The sequence below is a fragment of the Colias eurytheme genome, chromosome 26 (assembly GCF_061535395.1).
Source record: "Colias eurytheme isolate Ceu_HAF_F1 chromosome 26, ilColEury1 Martin Lab GWU primary, whole genome shotgun sequence".
NCBI lineage: Eukaryota > Metazoa > Arthropoda > Insecta > Lepidoptera > Pieridae > Colias > Colias eurytheme.
This window is the reverse complement of record NC_143005.1, coordinates 85,172-103,406: the sequence shown is the minus strand read 5'-3', so window position 1 is coordinate 103,406 and position 18,235 is coordinate 85,172. Positions and strand designations below refer to the sequence as shown.

General features: G+C 34.7%; 2 protein-coding genes across 6 annotated transcripts in view; one reads left to right on the top strand and one right to left on the bottom strand.

Moving 5' to 3' along the window:
• The window catches only part of rg (A kinase anchor protein rugose), a 402,779-nt gene that overhangs the window by 349,609 nt on the left and 34,935 nt on the right, over positions 1-18,235 (top strand). The gene's annotated exons all lie outside the window — the stretch shown is intronic.
• LOC149896973 (trehalose transporter 1-like protein) overlaps positions 1-18,235 on the bottom strand; it is a 39,511-nt gene that overhangs the window by 1,750 nt on the left and 19,526 nt on the right. The window contains exons 1-4 of one of the 2 annotated variants that reach the window (XM_090116640.1): positions 17,283-17,569; positions 12,573-12,672; positions 491-620; positions 70-255 (exon numbers count right to left, since the gene is read on the bottom strand). In XM_090116640.1, coding sequence (XP_089972766.1) covers positions 70-255; positions 491-620; positions 12,573-12,629 — 373 coding nt within the window. In that variant the 5' untranslated portion in view covers positions 12,630-12,672; positions 17,283-17,569. Of the gene's footprint in view, positions 1-69; positions 256-490; positions 621-12,572; positions 12,673-17,282; positions 17,570-18,235 lie in introns of those variants that run through there. The other variant, XM_090116639.1, reaches the window with a different exon arrangement.

The following is an 18,235-nucleotide window of genomic DNA, read 5'->3' as shown; positions in this document are numbered from 1 at the left end:
AGGAATTAATTGAAAATAAATGAAGAGCTACTGAAAATGGTCGATAAAGAGTAACGAATAGGTACGTACCGATAGTGAAGCCGGTGATGAAGCGGCCGACGCAGAGCATGACGTACGTGTCGGAGAAGGCGATGACGAGCCAGCCCAGCAGGTTGGGCAGCACGATGGACTGCAGCAGCAGGTGCCGGCCCAGCGCGTCCACCATCATGCCGCCCAGCAGCGCGCCCACCGGGTTCGAGATCACGCCCAAACTCGCTGCAACGTACACACAACTTGTTGTAAATATGCTTAATGGAAATCCATTTTATGGATAGGTACATGATATTTGTACTGAAAGATCTATTTTAATGTTTCGAATTTAATTGGAATGATTACTGGTTCAATTTTGCAAAGTCATCAATGTGTTATTTTGTAACAAGTTATAGTCTTATGGTACTTAATTCAGTTTTTATTTAATAGGTTATTTAACGAAATTCAGTCATATACTAACCAATCCATGAGGCATGTTCATACGAGATTTCGGGGTACTCGTGCGTGTACTGGGGCAGCAGCACCGCGGAGAAGCCCTGGCAGAACCCCACGGATATGTTGATCGACTGCGCGGCCAGCGCTGCCAGTACCTGTAACATTACATTCGTATGATAATACTGCAACAGTATTTCGTAGCAAAAGCGAAACTCGCGTCCTATAACTACTTACAAAGATAAGTAGAGGGAAATTTAAATATTCAACGAACAAAACATCTTATTTTATTAGTAACGTACGTACTTCCCAGATCACATTCATATTTGTACTAAATATATCGATATAATTGGGCGAGCGCTTGGCCCATATCCGTGACGGCAATGATAGTGAGCTGAATTACGAGAGGAGGCAACGCTTCAGGGTCTATTTACAGTTCTATTTTCATAGAAAGCGGATGTTCCGTATCTCAATGGAGAGAACGTTGACTTTGTATTTGGCAGGCGTCAGAGCGCTGCTGCCAAGAATTTTTCTATTACGGTTTACGAAAATAATGTAAAAACGTGACTGGCGGCCGCACGTGGCTGCTGGTGAGCCAGCCGACACCACGCCTTCCTTATACAATTGCTGATCGTCATCGTTGGACGCTATCCATAAATGGATACTTTTCACTTTTAGAATGATATTACATTGTTGTGATTTGCGCATGCTTCAGGGAAATATTATTTCATCTCGAACATTCATTAATTTTCAAAGGAGTGAAAATTGCAAGAAAAACAATCATCACTATATTATTTTAATAGTGATGATTATTCTGCCATGTAGTAGTTACTGGTAACTAGAGTAGCGAGATGTAAGTAGTTAGCACAAAATAAAATGCGACAGATGACGTCGCACAGTTAAGAGTGGCCGGTACGGATGGCGGGTCACAATGATTATGGAAAATAATGCCACTTATGTCGTAAACATGAAATTATGTCCTGCTGGAAAAGCCAATTACGTTTTAATTACCGGCCGTATTAAATTGTTAAATGGGTAATTTATATATGTATTAAATAAATGTGACGATGATCGAGTTGACAGCCGTGGAGTGGTGTAACGCGGCCGTTTATATGTCATGAAGCTGGGTAACGAGCGGAACGGCTGTAGCGGCCGCGATGTAAACACTAGTTATTCTAGATGATGGCGAATGGCGACACTCGATACCGAAGCCGTTCATAGATTCCTGAACGAACGTGTATCATTACCTTCCTACGTCTTACAATTGATTACACGCAGACGTATGTAGATAGAAGAACGAGGCATTGTTTAATTTGAGCTATTATTAGAGATACGCTGTTGTGTTTGATAAGACAAACGTTCAGAAAATCAAAGTAGATAGGTGCATCATTAGTTAACGATGGTATGACATCCGGTTATAATATAATAATTAATTTGTAAATTATCGAATTATAGTCACACTATTTCATATTCCAATTCATTCGATGAGAACATATTATTTCGTTTCTATCTCTCAAATCTTTTACCTAAATTCAGGATTTATAAAACTACTTGTAACTATTTGTGTAAATATTCTGTTAACTATTTGTGTTTTATTTTTAGCTGTATGCTAAACTATTCTTAAATAATTAACTATCGCTTAGAATTGCGGTCCATAACTAAATTCACGGTGTATTCTGGTAGCGTCACAATCAAAACAATCATTATAATAATAATTTTTAGAGTGCAAAAGCTAAAATACGATCATTTTATTTTAGCCGCGTTTCGATCAATCAATTATATTTGTCATGCAGCCGACATTTACGCGGACCCATAGCCCCGTATCATCGAAGCTTCCAGAAGACCAGCACTTAAAACATCGCATAATTTTATGATAACACTAGCTGTTGCCCGCGACTTCGTCCGCGATTCGGTCGTTTTTCGTCATTCGTCGTTTAAAAAAAATACATGACACTTTATTTTTGAATGTTCTTAATTGTCTCTTATAAAATTTAACTACATTAAAATTGAATACTCTGATAAGAAAATCTTAAAATCATCGAAAATCATAGACATCGAATATCTGAGGAAAACATGAATGAATGTGATTTAAATTCTACATTTCGTAGTAATTAAAATAATAATCTAAATTAAATGTAGATTAACAGTTTGAGCGCACCATTATAGAATATGTACCTAAGTAATAAATTACGTTAGTTTAGATAGTAACTTTACTAAAAACACGATGACTTTCTTTCGCGCTCGGTACCACAAACTAAACATGTTTGTGGTACGTGGCCCGCGTCACTTTACCCCCCACGAGTTCCCCTCCGTTGCTATGCGAAAATACATTCGTCGCCCTACTGTAGGAAAAATTGTAATACTGTGGCCTGGGCGTTATAACACGCTCAGGGAATTCCTGAGTGCTGATAGACTTCCGTCTATCGGCATTTATACCAATTTTATATTAATATCACCATCTTGAGGAAAAGCTTCTAATGTCGATTTAAAACGCATATATACGGATTAACCTGATGAATTAACATGTTCTAAAATTGTGAAATGAGTTCAGTTTTAAATTCGAGAAATATTGATTTCTTGTATTCGATTATTCGTCGTAGTCGAATACAAAATAATATATTTAAAGAAACTTAGGTTGGCCTTCAGGCAAAAGGGATCCTATCAAATGATAAACTTGACCTTGTATCTTAAAAGTAAAAATGAAAGGAGCATCTGATAATTGTTGAGCACCAAAGGATCATTTAAAACGCAATACCATAAGAGCTAATATTGTCTAAGAACTGTTTAGATTGCACATGTTCCTCTAAAACTTAAAAGTAGTGATTTCAAAGGTTCCGGCGTATCTTCAAACGAAAGCCGACTCCTTACTCCACTTTAAAGCATTACAAAAAGAACATACTACGTTAATATCGCCTATACAGAAGATGATCTGTAATCAATTGTGAGGTTATAAGCAAACCCACTTTTATATTATTTTGTCGGACCACACCACCGAATTTGTAGATTGATCTTCTATGTTTACCTCTAAGTCATTAAGGCTATGTCGAAATCTGTCTGCAGTAAGACGGGCCTCTCGCTATTCGTCCGTTTAAAGAGACCAATAGTTTCAATTCTTAATCTTTCATTAAACAAACTTATTAATCGTTCTTGTCTCAAATAATGGTAATATTCGCGTCCCTACTCTAGTCATTGCTTAAGCTCATGTTCATCTTCGAGAGATCGAATAATATTATGGTGCATCCTATTATTTGTCAAACGGTCTTCATATTGAGTAAAAGTTTCAGAATTCTCGAGATAAAATATGACGATCGTGATCAGCTGTGAGACGTAATTCCCTCTCAGTGAAGGTTTCGGTCTCACGGGATAGTACAATATGCCATTTGCGATCAGCTGTGAGACGTTATATATACCCTCTCAGTGAAGGTTTCGGTCTCACAGGATAGTACATGCCGTTCGCGGTCAGCTGTGAGCCGCAATTCTCGTTGTGAAGCGGTTTCAGGTTCGGCATAACACATGTTGTTTTCGGTCAATAGTAAGCCTCTTATCTCTAACGATCCTTGAGAACTCTTATTTCTCATTTTCTTAACTTTGCTCGAATTTCGATATATAAAGATTTTTTAGGTGGCACTGATGCGGGTGAATAAAAATTAAGTTAAAACGGACTAAGAGTGTTATAATCTCAATCATCATCATCAATACATATAATAAAATTGTGGAAAAGTGATGTCTGTACAATTAAAATATGTAGAAAAAAATTAGCAGGTGTTATTATTATCGAGAAATCGAGAGAAACCATTTTTTTCTCTTAAAAGCTCCCCCGCTCGCACTTCCCGAACTCCGATTGACCGTAATTTATTTTTCCTTACATTTTTATCATATCCTTTTCTAATGGGTTTCATCCTACTGCGATTTTTTTTTGTTTCAAAAATTATCTACCCTGGTGTATAGGTAAATTTTCCACATAAAATGTCCTTTAAATTATGTCGTATTATATTTTTAACCCCCGACGCAAAAAGACTGGTGTTATGTGTTTGACCGCTATGTATTTCTGTGTGTGTATGTGTGTCTGTCTATGGCACCGTAGCTGGCTAACAGGTAAACCGAATTAGATGCGGTTTTTTTTGTTAGACAGAATATTTTCCGACGCTGGTTCTTAGATAAAGTGTATCAAAATTGGTTCATCCACTTATTATACCTACATAGGGGTAAAAGTGGGAATGAAAAAAATGAAAGTTATAATTTATTTTTAAAGATCGTCGGGAAGTTTATGAAATTATTTATTCCTTTTTCTATACACTTTTCTTCGTCTCAACGGTTTAGTTACGTGCTCTCTCTCTCTTCAGCCTTTAGTTACGTGCGTGAGACAGGAAAGATCTAATTTGGATTTGTTTCTGGATTTGATAAAAACTGAGTATCGATTAAGCTGATCAGTGGCTACTGGCTACACCATAGATTATTAAAAACATCCGTTTAAGAAAGGAAGGAAATAGAATTTGCTCCTCTCCCCCCCCCCCCCTGGTTCCTAAGAAATAATATGACATAATTTAAAAGAAATTTTACGTAGAATTAGTTATAGTTAGGCATTTCTTTTTTGATTTTCGATATTATATACTAATCATAATTTTTAATTACAATAATATGTAGTAACTATTTGGTATAGGTTAGGCATTTCATTTCTTGATTTTCTTTAATAAGTTGGTACGTAAGTTTTTTAGCTCAGTTTAGTAAGAAATTTTAATAACAATTCTTTTAATTATTTATGGTAGTACAACAGTACAGTATGGTTGTACGTATTTACTCAATAATTGTATGTTATGTAGTAATTCAGCATGGGCGTAGCCACGGTGGGGCTGGGTGGGGCGCTTACCCGGGCTTTGATCTGGTAGGTACTAATTGTGAAGGGGAGTGGGCGTGGGCGTGGGATTAGGACTGAACGTGGCATATGGCGTGGGAGTGCGAGTGGGCGCGGGAGTGGGAGCATGAAAATAAAAATGATTTTTTATTGTTGCCCCACCCTGAGCCCATGGTCATAGGTCCCATAGTCACTATTCCACGCGAACGAAGTCGCGGGGACAGCTAGTAGACAAATATAATCAGAAAGCTTTGAACTCCTAAGCTCAACCATAAAAGATAGACATTTATGATGTCGGGAGATATTTTTTATATAATATGGAGAACATTTCTTTCATACTTGATTTCTGTGTAGCTTTAACCATTAAGATACACGCATTAAGAACGCACACGCGACGAAAGCTTAAAAATGGAGTTGCTGCTCTGCTCACGAATATGAAAAATAATTGTACCAAGTTTCGTTTAAATCCGTCGAGTAGTTTTTGTTTCTATAACGGTTATACAGACAGACAGACGGACAAACATTTTTGACGTCGATGTCGATCTCTAATCACCTCGTGATAGTTATTTAGGAAATATATTTCATGTGCAGAATTGACCTCTACAGATTTAATATAAGTAGGTATACATATATTTAGATTCCAATTTCCATGTAACGTTAAATTCGACTATACAATAACTAACAGACAACGCAGGTTACTCTCGTTTCCGTAAGTTGAGGCGGCTACATATTCGGTCCTAATAACATGACTTTTTGTGAACGAAACGACAGCGCGGTTTAATTCGATGGCAACACCATCAGAAAAAAGGAAATATTTTTAACTTTGAAAAAATATTATGATTTACACTATTAATACTATTTTAACATTAACACAAAATATAAGACTGTGAGTGTTAAAAATAAATCCAGCTAGTTTCACATCACACTTATGTTTATAATTAGGTATACGACATGAAAATATATTAATTACCAAGCAATAATCATACAGATAAATACTGAACAAAAGTATTAACAGTCAAAGTATATTTTTACTAACAACATGTAAATGATGAAGGAATAATAATTATCAACGAACTAACCTTTTTGTATTAGAGTCCCGCATCGTGATCGAATTATTAAAACACGAAGATTTTTAAAAATGTAACCAATGAACACAATCAATATTAGATTAACTGTAATGGTGTCTAGTTTGACTTAAAATAATATACATCTACCCTCACTTTTAAAAATGTAGTATATTCACACGAATTATATAAGCGCACCTTATAGGGAAGGGAAGATTTATTATGGGTTAAAGAGTTAAATAAATAAATAACATAATTATATTTAAATTATTAATTTTTAACATTGTGTTCAGTAGTGATAACATGTAAATTGATTTGATTTTTACGAAATCTCATAGATGGCGCTGAATCAAATTTGTCTTTATAGTACTAAGATTCATTAAACAGTTTCTCTGCCCAAATTACGTAAATGACGTAGTTTTTATAGTGTAAAGCTAGATAATAGCATGGCTTACTCAAAAACAACATTTAAACATGAGTCTTTAGATTGTACGCTGTCGTAGTACACGGAATACGTAAGAAAAGTAAAGGTTCACAGCTCCTCCCCCGGAGGTGATAGCATGATAATATGTTTAAAAAAACCTCACACGACCTGTTAGTAATATTCATGCAAAATTTGAAGTCAATCTATGCAGTACTTTTCGAGATTAGCTCGGACAAACATACAGACAAACAGACAAACAGACAAACAGACAAACAGACAAACAGACAAAAATTCTAAAAACTATATTTTTGGCTTCTATATCGATTATAGATCATGGATTATGTATTCTTTTAAAAAAATATTCAATGTATTAGTCAGTTCAATAAAGAAACGAATCTTCAATGGCGGCCAAAGCTGACTTTGACAGATGGTAGGATCAGCAAAAAAGAAAATAAAAATAACGTAAATTGATAATTATTTTATTAATTATTTCAAATTGTTTGTTGGCAAACTTTTTTGTTATTGTATTTGTGTATTTATATGAATTATCATATTTACGGATACAGAATGTAATAAAATCCCCATAATACTTGTAATATGCCCATAAAACTGAACAACTTTTCCCAAAGAACATATTTTGTCAAATTCCAATAAAACATTATTTACTTTCGCAAATGCATAATTGTCATTGTAAATTTATGATAAAAACTATTATAGGGAAAATCAAATACATTTTAGTAATTTTATTTTTCCATTTTTTTTTTGCATACCGTACGGCCGTGTGTGAGCGAGAGGGAATGATAAGCGCCGCCATTGAAGATTCGTTTCTTTAAAGAACTGATTAATACAGTTGTGACTTTCCTACGATTTTATTATATGTATAGATTTACATTTGAGGAGCTTCGTAATTACTTTATTATGAACTGAGAAAAAGTTACACTTAATTTAAATGTGAATCATTTACGATGGTACCCGTACCCTCTGCAAAAAAGGACAACTTCGTTGGACGAGAATGTTTTTGATTGATGTGAATGAGTACGGTATACGTATACTAATTTGATATAAATTTTATAATCTTGTAATTAACGTACGTTTTAGTTTAATCGCTTGTAATAAAACATAGGTATAATTGAATCTATTTTCTGTAGTAACTAGGTAAAATCGTTAGGTATATTGTAATTGATGGTAACTTCCATTATTTTAAGCCGTATAAGACGTGAAATTCATTAATATATTATCATAATAGTTTAAGGAGTGGAGAAATTTATAAAATTAAAGAGTGTGCAATGTAATTTAGCAATTAATAACTATAATTCACGAGCTTTTGAGACGTGTTTTTCCTACGGAAAAGTCATGTCTAATTATTATAAATCTATATATGATTCGTTTTTATCAACATAGGTAAACATATAATGTGCAACCATAAACCTAATGGATTCTTTATTCTTGCGCAAGTATTATGCAATAGTTTAGAATGATCTAGATTTGATAAGTGGAAATTTGCAAAACTCACACGTGTGCTATAAAAGGCAAAAGTTGAATTTCGTCGGCGCATTTTATTCAGTTTCGTCGAATATAATATTATGTATAAATAAATATCTGATGAGGTCGCTCTATGTCACTATGTCGTAGTTCTGATATATTATGAAAAGTGTCGGAGTAACACAAACCTATCTGAGAGACTACGTAGATTTGTTTTATGATATTACAAGGTAATACATTGTGATACAATGCATGAGAATTCTATTATTACAGAACTATAAATATGTAACAACGTATCCGATGTCTCTTTTCGTGTGTAATGTTTAACAATCGAAAGGTTTTTATGTGGATATCTACAAATTTATTATAATAAACTAGCAATGCCCTGCGGTTTCACCCGCATAGATAGCGATATCTTTACAGTGAAAAGTCTACTATAGGTCGGACATGAAAATCACCTTTACCCCGTCCCGCACTACGGCCTTTTTTTTTTTTGTTTTAGTGGGGAAATCTTTCATAGATACCCACGGCCTCCAGGGGAGGGGCCGTGGGTTATGTCGGATTCCTACCGACCAAAACCCCACTGTGTTCCGTCAAGACGCATATTGGTAAAATTCCTCCGTGACCCCCGCACTACGGCCTGCTCGAACAGTATACCTACTATTTTCTGTAGATTGACACTTTTAAATTCGTTATATCTTTTGAATGGAATATCCAATTCTTTTCATTTAAAAAGTATTTTGCTGGTATTGAAACAGTCTATAATAAAACATCATTTAATGGGATAAGGATTAATATATGTGTATGGATAACATGGTTTGATTACTGTCGGCACTTCTATTTACTTTGAAAACGTAAAAAAGTTGTTGTAGTAACATAACTACTGAAGATGGACATATGGTATCGCGGACTTTCTTGTAGATATTGATCCATTCTATAATACTGTAGAACATTTTTTTGTTCTATCTTCAATAGATTCCGCAGCGCACGCGATGACAGAAGTTTTATTGAGGATTTTTTTACACCTTGGGTTACATTATTGCATTTTTGGTAAGGATCTCTAATTTTTTTGAAAATGCAATATAGCCTATGTTGCTCAGTAAAGATGCAGCTTTCTAATGGTGAAAGAATTTTTGAAATCGGTCCAGTAGTTTTTGCGTGAAAACCATACATACATACATACATACTTACATACATACTTACAAACTTTTCCTCTTTATAATATTAGTATAGATGACAGTTATTGCAGTTGAACACAACGTGCACAGTAAATTAAGATATGCTATTTTTGGGAAGTTTATTTATAAATCAAATCGATATTTAATAAACATATCGATTCGCACACAATTGTTGTCTGTCAATTGCTGTGGACGGGAGTATCGAGTGTCGAGTCATGTAACGAGATCAATTACAAGTGCGAAGCGCCGCGCTCCGGCTCGTTATGTCATTACATCTCCTGCAGAAAGTCCACGGACCACGCTTATGTAACCGCCGATACACTTTTGTTTACTGTGTCGTGGAATCACTTAATTGACCGTTGTCTTCGATAATTTAGCGGCGATTATTGTAATTCTAACTGATGATTGTTGTTCAGTTATACGGCTTTGTGTTTGTGTGTGTGTGTGTACTCGCGAACTGCGAAGCGTGGTACATTACACATTTGAGAATTGTAGTCAATCTAATTATGTAACTTAGACGTATAACATTAACATTAATTAGAGATATCATGAGTTATCTATCTTCTCATCAACTCGGAAAAAATGTACAATTGTTATTAAATAGAAGGATCTCGTTTTAAATCAAGATTTAATCGTAATGGCTATGATTAAATGAATTGCTCTTGTTTTGTACATGGATTGTCAAAGACAACGAATCAATCGGTAATAAAGAGACAGCACACGCTAACAAAAATAGAATAAGAGCCCCCGCAGACCACAGACTTTTTATCGGCAGATAGTTTGGTCGGGCTCTTAATCAGTACGCAGATATAAGCAAATGCGCACACTATGACGATTAGGTATCGGCCGATAAACAAGTTTGATGGGCTTCCAGATTCAATTCAAACTATACTGTCGGCAAACTATCGGCCGACTGTATAATCAGTATTGGCTCCCTACCACACGCGCAAACACGACGATTTTTTAGTCGGCCGACTAGGCCAATAGTTCAGTTCGCTCCGAGCTTTGACAGCGAATGGTCGGCCGCGCATGTTTTGTAAAATGGCGTCGCTCAATTCTCAGTCGCTTATTTCGGAATTTTCGATCGTAACTTTGATCGAGGAAGTCGAAAAACGCCCTCCACTTTATAAGAAAGACTTAAAAGAGTAGGTACTCTGTATTTGACAAGTTGGTTGAAGCTAGTTATGCTCATTCGATAAAAGGCGAAAATTTTTTCGGGTAATGGAGTAATTTGGAATGCATAGTGTAAAATTTTCCATTTTAATCTATCACTAAAGATAGGATGCACCCAATACTCTCGGGCTCTCTTTTTAATTTTCCTCCTCCGGTGTATGAGAGCAATAATAACAATTCTATACAATGTTTTATTAATTTTCATTGTGCGGTGTGACCACTCTTTTCAACAGTTGGTTAGAAACTAGCAAATAGTCGGCAGACTGTTGGATAGTTTGCGCACTCATAACCGACTGAACTGTTTAGTTGGCTCGGTGTGCGTACTAGCAGGCCAACCCGACTAAACTATCGGCCGATAAAAAGTCTGTGGTCTGCGGGGGCTCTTATGCAATTACACTTTGTGTACAAAACAAACAGACATCTATCAGTTAATTCGAAATTAGGGCAAGTAGTCAAGTATGCAATTCCACGTTATCATTTCTAGACAAAATGCATATAAGCCGTAAACGATAAAGCAGGTTTGCAAGGTCAACACATAAACGATTGTTATTTAAGCGTGTGTGTGATACGGACATTTTCACTTCCGGCGATCGAAGTGCGGCCGCGCGGCCCTGACCGCCGGAACGCAGCGAGTGCGGTGTCGCACCGCGCGATCAGCTGACCCGCAGTAGGTCTGCGGGGGCTCACCGGTGCGATATTGGCGATGTGATGCGTCAGTGCGCATCTAAACAATGAACTCGCAGTATCCGAATTCCGAATGCGCGTTGCTAAGGAAAACGCGCCTTATGCAATTAGTGTAATGTGGCCGAGGAGCACATACTGTAATGTTCGCTCCGAGCTTCGTTGTAAGGCGCCTACCATGCTCGTCATACGTTGTTGCAATATTTACTATTAAGTAATAATGATTTAATTGAAGCGTTCATATCGATTCCAGTTAACTTAATGAAGTCTCGAGCGAGTATTTCAATCATTTGTATATGCGCTATTAACGCTACTAATAATTATATCGAGGATTGTTATGTAACTTGAGTTATCCGTGAAACCTCAAAAAAATACTTGTTGATAGTTAAAAAATAATTAAAAGTTAAAAACACTTTTTGCGAGTACCCATAAAATTAATCCTTAAATTATTTCATGTTGAGTTTAATTGTTGTTTTAGAGCATTTATGAATAATTAAAGACTTAGATAACTCTGTATCCTATTATTTTTTACACTCGTCGGATATAAGATACCTACCGTAGCCAAATTTAGAATCATGTAATATTTATAAGGAGCATATTATAGTGAGCCCAGCCGAGTGGTGCATGTAGTCGTAGTAGAGCTGTAGTCTACATTCTACAGTAGGTATGTACAATGTTGTATGTACGTCACAATGATTGTTATTGCTGAGTATTTTTCCCCGACGAATGTCACAGCAACGTCTCATTAAAGTTTAATTGGATTATAACTACGAATATCATTGCATATCTATCAAAAATACATCAAACGCGATAACTGGCGGCTTATCTTAATAGTTTATGTGGTTCGAGTTCACGGGTTCAATATAATTTTTATTATTTCATATTATAATGTACATATTTTATGTGATAATGTGCGTATTTATGTTGCTTGAATAATTAAATATGAGTAAGTTGGCTTAATAGCTGAACATTAACGAAATAGTTTTATTGTTTTATTAGATACACCAACAAGTAGGTACCAACTACTAATTACCAAATTTAATTCGGTAATGTATCAATCAAATGTCATATCCAATTAGTGACTCAGATTTCGATATTCAATTAGACAAACATTTACATAACCATTTGCCGTTTCATAAATGCATCTCAAAGTCGAAAACTTGATGTTTACCTTAAACTTTCCTTCATACATACATAACTGTAAGTGTGCACTCTACTATGTATGCTAAATAGGTGAAGAGTGGTGTAGTACTTACCATGTATAGGTCGCCATATCGGCACACCTTCCAGAAGCCCTTGATGCTCGCGAGCATGGTGCGCGCGCGCCGCTCGCCGTGCCGCGCCGCCGCGACCCTCCTGCACACACAACACATTCCCTTACAACACTGCTCTTTGTACAACTATAGCTTTTATTATAGAATATGTATATTTTATATGTTTACAAAAGTTTCGTCTAGTACTTAGACACTCGTAGGTTATCGTGTTTGTCCCTTTTAGGACTGAAAATAAGAAGCTATGCTTTCAATCTTCTTGAAAAGCTAACAATAGATTTTTCATTTAAAACCGACATATCTCTTCTTGGTTTGAAAGAAAAATAAAACGAAGTTTAGAATAAGGCAAACACTATGCAATTTTTTGAGTCGCTCTTGTTACCTCATCAAACCGCATATTAGAGGTTCGAATGTTGCTTCAAAATAATCCTAATCATTATTATTCAGCAGAAATATTATTTTATTGTTGTTCACTTTGAATTATTTTAATTTTTGCTGTTATTGCCTTAAGTAGCCGCGCATAAGATAAGTTCGTTTATGACACTCACCATATACTGAACATAATATAACTATTCACTCACTGAAAGGACACTGGTACGTTTGTATGGTTTTACTTTTTTGTTACGTAATCGTTATGGTGTTTATAGGCTACTTTAATAAACGACTAACCCGACAGTCAAACAAGCATACTGAAGCTTGGCCCGAAACTGACATGTTCACAAAACGTCACAGAATAAAACTGAAAAACAGCCATCGTTAGCTAACGAGACGGGTAATTGTGATTAGTGAACATTAATAAACATTATTCGCTCTGAATGAACGATAAAGGGAAGATAAACCCGTTTCTTATAACTCATTTTAAGTTTTTATACAATATTGAAAAGGTAATATATAATTATGTAATTACTTTGGAGATTTGCTTCGATTTTAAATCATTATACAAAGACGCTAATTAAACCATAATATTATAGCGAGTTGTAGTTTGACATGCGAGTAAATTATGAATCATTAAGATAATTCTTTCCTTACGTTCAGAGGACAAGATCACGTTCTACTGAATCAACGAAAAGTGAACACTCACATTTGTTCGTGTTATGTGTCGTGTTTTTTTTTTATAATTTAATTCAATAATTTATTAAACAATCACTCTCTTTTATATATAAATATTTAAATACCTTGAAATACTGAAACCGAGTATTCCTAACGGTGCGATAAGGATTCAGTTCATTGACTACTATTAATATAATGATAAATATTGACAAACAAATTTTGATGTTAGAAACCCTTCATAGCAAAACTATTATAGAGGTAATGCAAACTAATAGCTCTGCACAGTAAATAAACAATGAACATGAAGTTCAAGTATAAATCTATGTTCTAGTTAAATCTTGCAATCAATTATAGTCACGTTATGTTCAATGCGAATTGTGAGTGTATCTGCGCGAGCGCGGGCGGGTCAAGTCAATAAATACTGCACGTTATTGTGTGAGTTCAGCGATAGCACTTGCACCCTCCTGATATCCTGGTACTATCTCTTTTGAAAGTATTGCTAAACTCAAATTGAGCTGATCGCAGATAGATAGATAATGTGTAACAATCAAAAGAATTACAAGTAAATATTTATTTGAATTTGAATCTCTCTAAAATTATAATTTCGCCGCGGAACTATCTCATGCAGAAAACGGACGCTATATTATCATAAAATATAAAGAGCTCTTAATTAAATAGTGTGTTTATAACACGTCGTTATGTAAAATCGCATAATAAATAATATGAAAATTTAAAGTAAATACACAATATTATCAGCAGTTGGGATCTAACATACGAGTCGGCGCGCTCGTGATATCTCTGCCATAGCTCGCGCCGCAAAAACTTCACTTACATCATTATTAATATTACGATGTTCACTTAACTATTATACAATAAAAATAACCGATATTTATACAATTTATATTCCAATAGTAGGTAGAGATATATTCTATAGCAGTTTGCATAAAAGGTGCATCTTACGGTAGTAAAACCAAGCTTTTACTCCTGCAGCTCTACATGAGCTTAATTGTTGACATTTTATTTGGGTGATTTTAATTTATTTTCTTAACAAACATTAATCGCTTTAGTACAATTAACAACTTGATTTAAGATGAATGATTGAATAACAGTATTTTGTAACGCGCTTCGTGTCGTAGGTTCAGGATCGGTCAAAAGACAATTTTACAGTTATTCTCTTTTCATACAATACATTTTGTATTTCACATGATTATTATTTCAGATATCATTTATTTTAATATGTTTCAATTGACTAAAGAATAATATCATACAATGCAATACCTTACGTATTTGTGTTACATAAACAATAGCAGATGATTAGATGACATCGTGTCACATGTAATAATCGATCAATTCATTATTTAACAAACGATCACTCTGATTTATATTAAATAGATTTTTCCAGAAGCTTATAGATCATAGAAGTGGATACCGCAGAAGCTAAAGCTAAGGTCGAGCTTACTAGGGCTGCCGATCGTACCGTTAGATAATTATGTGTTTAAATATATGTATAGTGGCTAAACTGCACTATAGTCTGAAATATTATACACCGCGACAGACGAAATATTTTAACATTTTTGTCGACCCTAAACTTGAGATTTTTGTAATTTGAACAATATTTTGTGACTTGGTTATTAACAAATTAGTATCGATTTAGTTGCATTCCCCGCAGGATACGTAATTAAATAGTAATTAGATCTACGTCACGTTCATCTATCGTATCATTTATACATTCAATCATATTAAACAAAATAGTTTGTAAACAAATTTTGTAAAACATATCAAATGTTTTTTTTTATTCCATTGATAATAAATAATAATTAATTTATGTTACGCTGTATTGTTTGTGCCCGATATCAGTGACGTCACAATATAAATCACATCTAGTGTCGTGCGTGACCAATCTCGTATTATTCATTTTTAAAAGCTCATAAGTGCATATTATTATAATATTATAAATGCGAAATTAATTCTGTCCATCGCTGTCATTTGCGCCCACTAATAGAGTTCAATAAAAGTTGGATATTATATTTTATTTTTTTATATAGTGGAACATAAATAAAGGCTGAGTTTTGAAAATGTCTAAATATAAATACTGTCTCGTTTTTTTGAAGCCGCTACTATTAATTACGTAAAAAGGGATCTTAAACTTTAAAGAACCTACGCTACCTCGTTATTGTTTACAGAAATTGTCGAAAGTTATAAAAAGGATTATCACCATTGTTTTTTCCAACGGTGTGCAGTATACGTACAATAAAGTACATCCACATTACCTGGTTTGTGTCGTAAAATAATAAAAATCAACGGTTACATAGAAAATATTTCAACGCCAAATATAATAAGCATCACGTGGTATTTATTGTATGATAATAACAAATGAATGAACGGAAAGAATAACAAGCGATTTGAACGTTATGTACGCGTTGTTTATATTATTATACTTTATACTGTGGCTGCATATCAGCGCACATTGTCTCGCTTTTGTCAACACTCGCGAGATATCGACTGATGCTATCTCTACATTTGTTCTGTTTGTACTTAAAATATCACTGTATAATATACATTAGTTTAAATTAGCGTTGATAATGTACTGATATGCTCAATTATAACTAAAATATAGAAAAAAATGTTATGTAAATAACTCTCAACATAAAAAACAATCATATACAATTTCCGATGTTTCAGAGTAACGTGTTACCATATTTTATTTTGAATTAATAAATACATACACAAATATTTCTATTTCGAAAAAAGGAAGGTTTTCATTCGGTCAAGTATTTTCGCATTTGACTCAAAAATAAAAGTTTTGTTGTTGTCAGCAGGCATCTCATTTTGATGGTTTTTGGAATTGTCGTTAAATAATCTTGTTGTCAAAGAAATCTAATCAATACCATAACAATAGGAAAACGATACAGTACCTTAATTGTTTTGTGAATCAGATAAGTACCTATGTATTTGAAATTTCATCGCGATCGCGCGGGGTGTTATGAGCCCAATTCATTTTACAGCGAGGCTTCAGCGCCCGCCTTCAGTTTAACATCTGCTATGTTTTATTAGAATTTTTGATTTTGTATACCATGTATGTATTTCCTTAATAGTACACTAGTAATTTACTACTAATAGACTATAATGAAAGGTACCTTCTCTGTTTGACTCAAAAATAGATTTCATTGTTTTCAGTAGTATCTACCTATATTTATTATCGCTATATTATATTTATTTGGAAAATTGATATTATTACTACAATGTTGTACTCTTATACAGATCATAAATTGTTTCTGTATCTTAGAACATGTTCATTGGTATTATCAAACACACGTTTATAATTAATATTATTTACAGACGTGCGCAGACGCAGCACATAAGTTCAGGCTAACGTAAAACCTTTGAACAATGCGCATTTATGTATTTATCTTCTAAAATTGTACAACAATATTATTTCAATACAATTTTGTTTACGCGAGTACCGAATCATGCCAACAAGCCAAAACGATATAAATCGATTAAAGAAAATAATTTTCTAGGCGTGGAAATTAAAATTATACACACATGACTCGTGTTAAAAATATAAAATAAGTAGGTTATTTTTAAGATTTGTATAAGTTTCCAAAAATTTACATTAAATCAATAACATGATTATAAACTCACTCGGATATACTATCACAGGAGCCCCCCAACTTGGCGGATTTATTTGCAAGTGGATCTCGGACGAACGCTTGTAAAGTTTGAATTTCACACGGAATGCAAAATTTTCTTGAACACAATGTAAACGCGGGAAAAGTCACAGCGCACAGAGGAAACTGACATATATTTAGCACACACACGTGGCTCGTGTTTGTTTTTAAACCGAGCGTTAAGCTCGCTCCACTCGGCGGCTGGTAGTGTGCGCGGGCCGAGCGCGCGAGTGCGAGAGCCTGTTCGATCTTGACCTTGCGCGATTGTCGGCCGACTGAAACCACTTTTCGTCCACCACCAGTTTTATAACGTCTGCCCTCGTAGCTCTGCGCCGCTGCCGCCGGCCGCCGAGCCTCTATGCGCTAATAGTCTTATAATAGCTCCCAAACTGTCACTGCCTCGTATCACATACAGCCTACCAGACCTAACACTCGTAGCACCGTCGATGTCGATTTGGTACCGATTTTAATTGAATGAGCAATATTAATTAATTTGCAAATGAGTTAAAGTGGTGTTACGGTGTAAGGTGTTAATTAATTATTTTGCTAATTTCTTTTCGTTTATCTACACTCTTCAATGTTGTACACTACACAAATAATCACACATGTTAATTTTATTTTTAAGTGATATGATTAAGTTCCGTTTGCCAGTAAAAAACAAAATATAACATATTTTAAAACTGTAACAATGTTTACAATTTTAGTAAATTCAGACCTAGTGCTTTCCAAAATATTTAAGTATACTGCCAAGGGTTTTTGTGTGAAATGAGACCTCCATTATATTATTAAAATAAGTAGAAACATGTAATCATTTAATTAGTGACGACAATGTGTGAATCGTCGTGCCTTGTCTCTTTGGAACAGAACAAGGCGATAAGAGTCGTCTAACTCTAGTAACGAACCGTACACACGATCTATCAGCGGCAT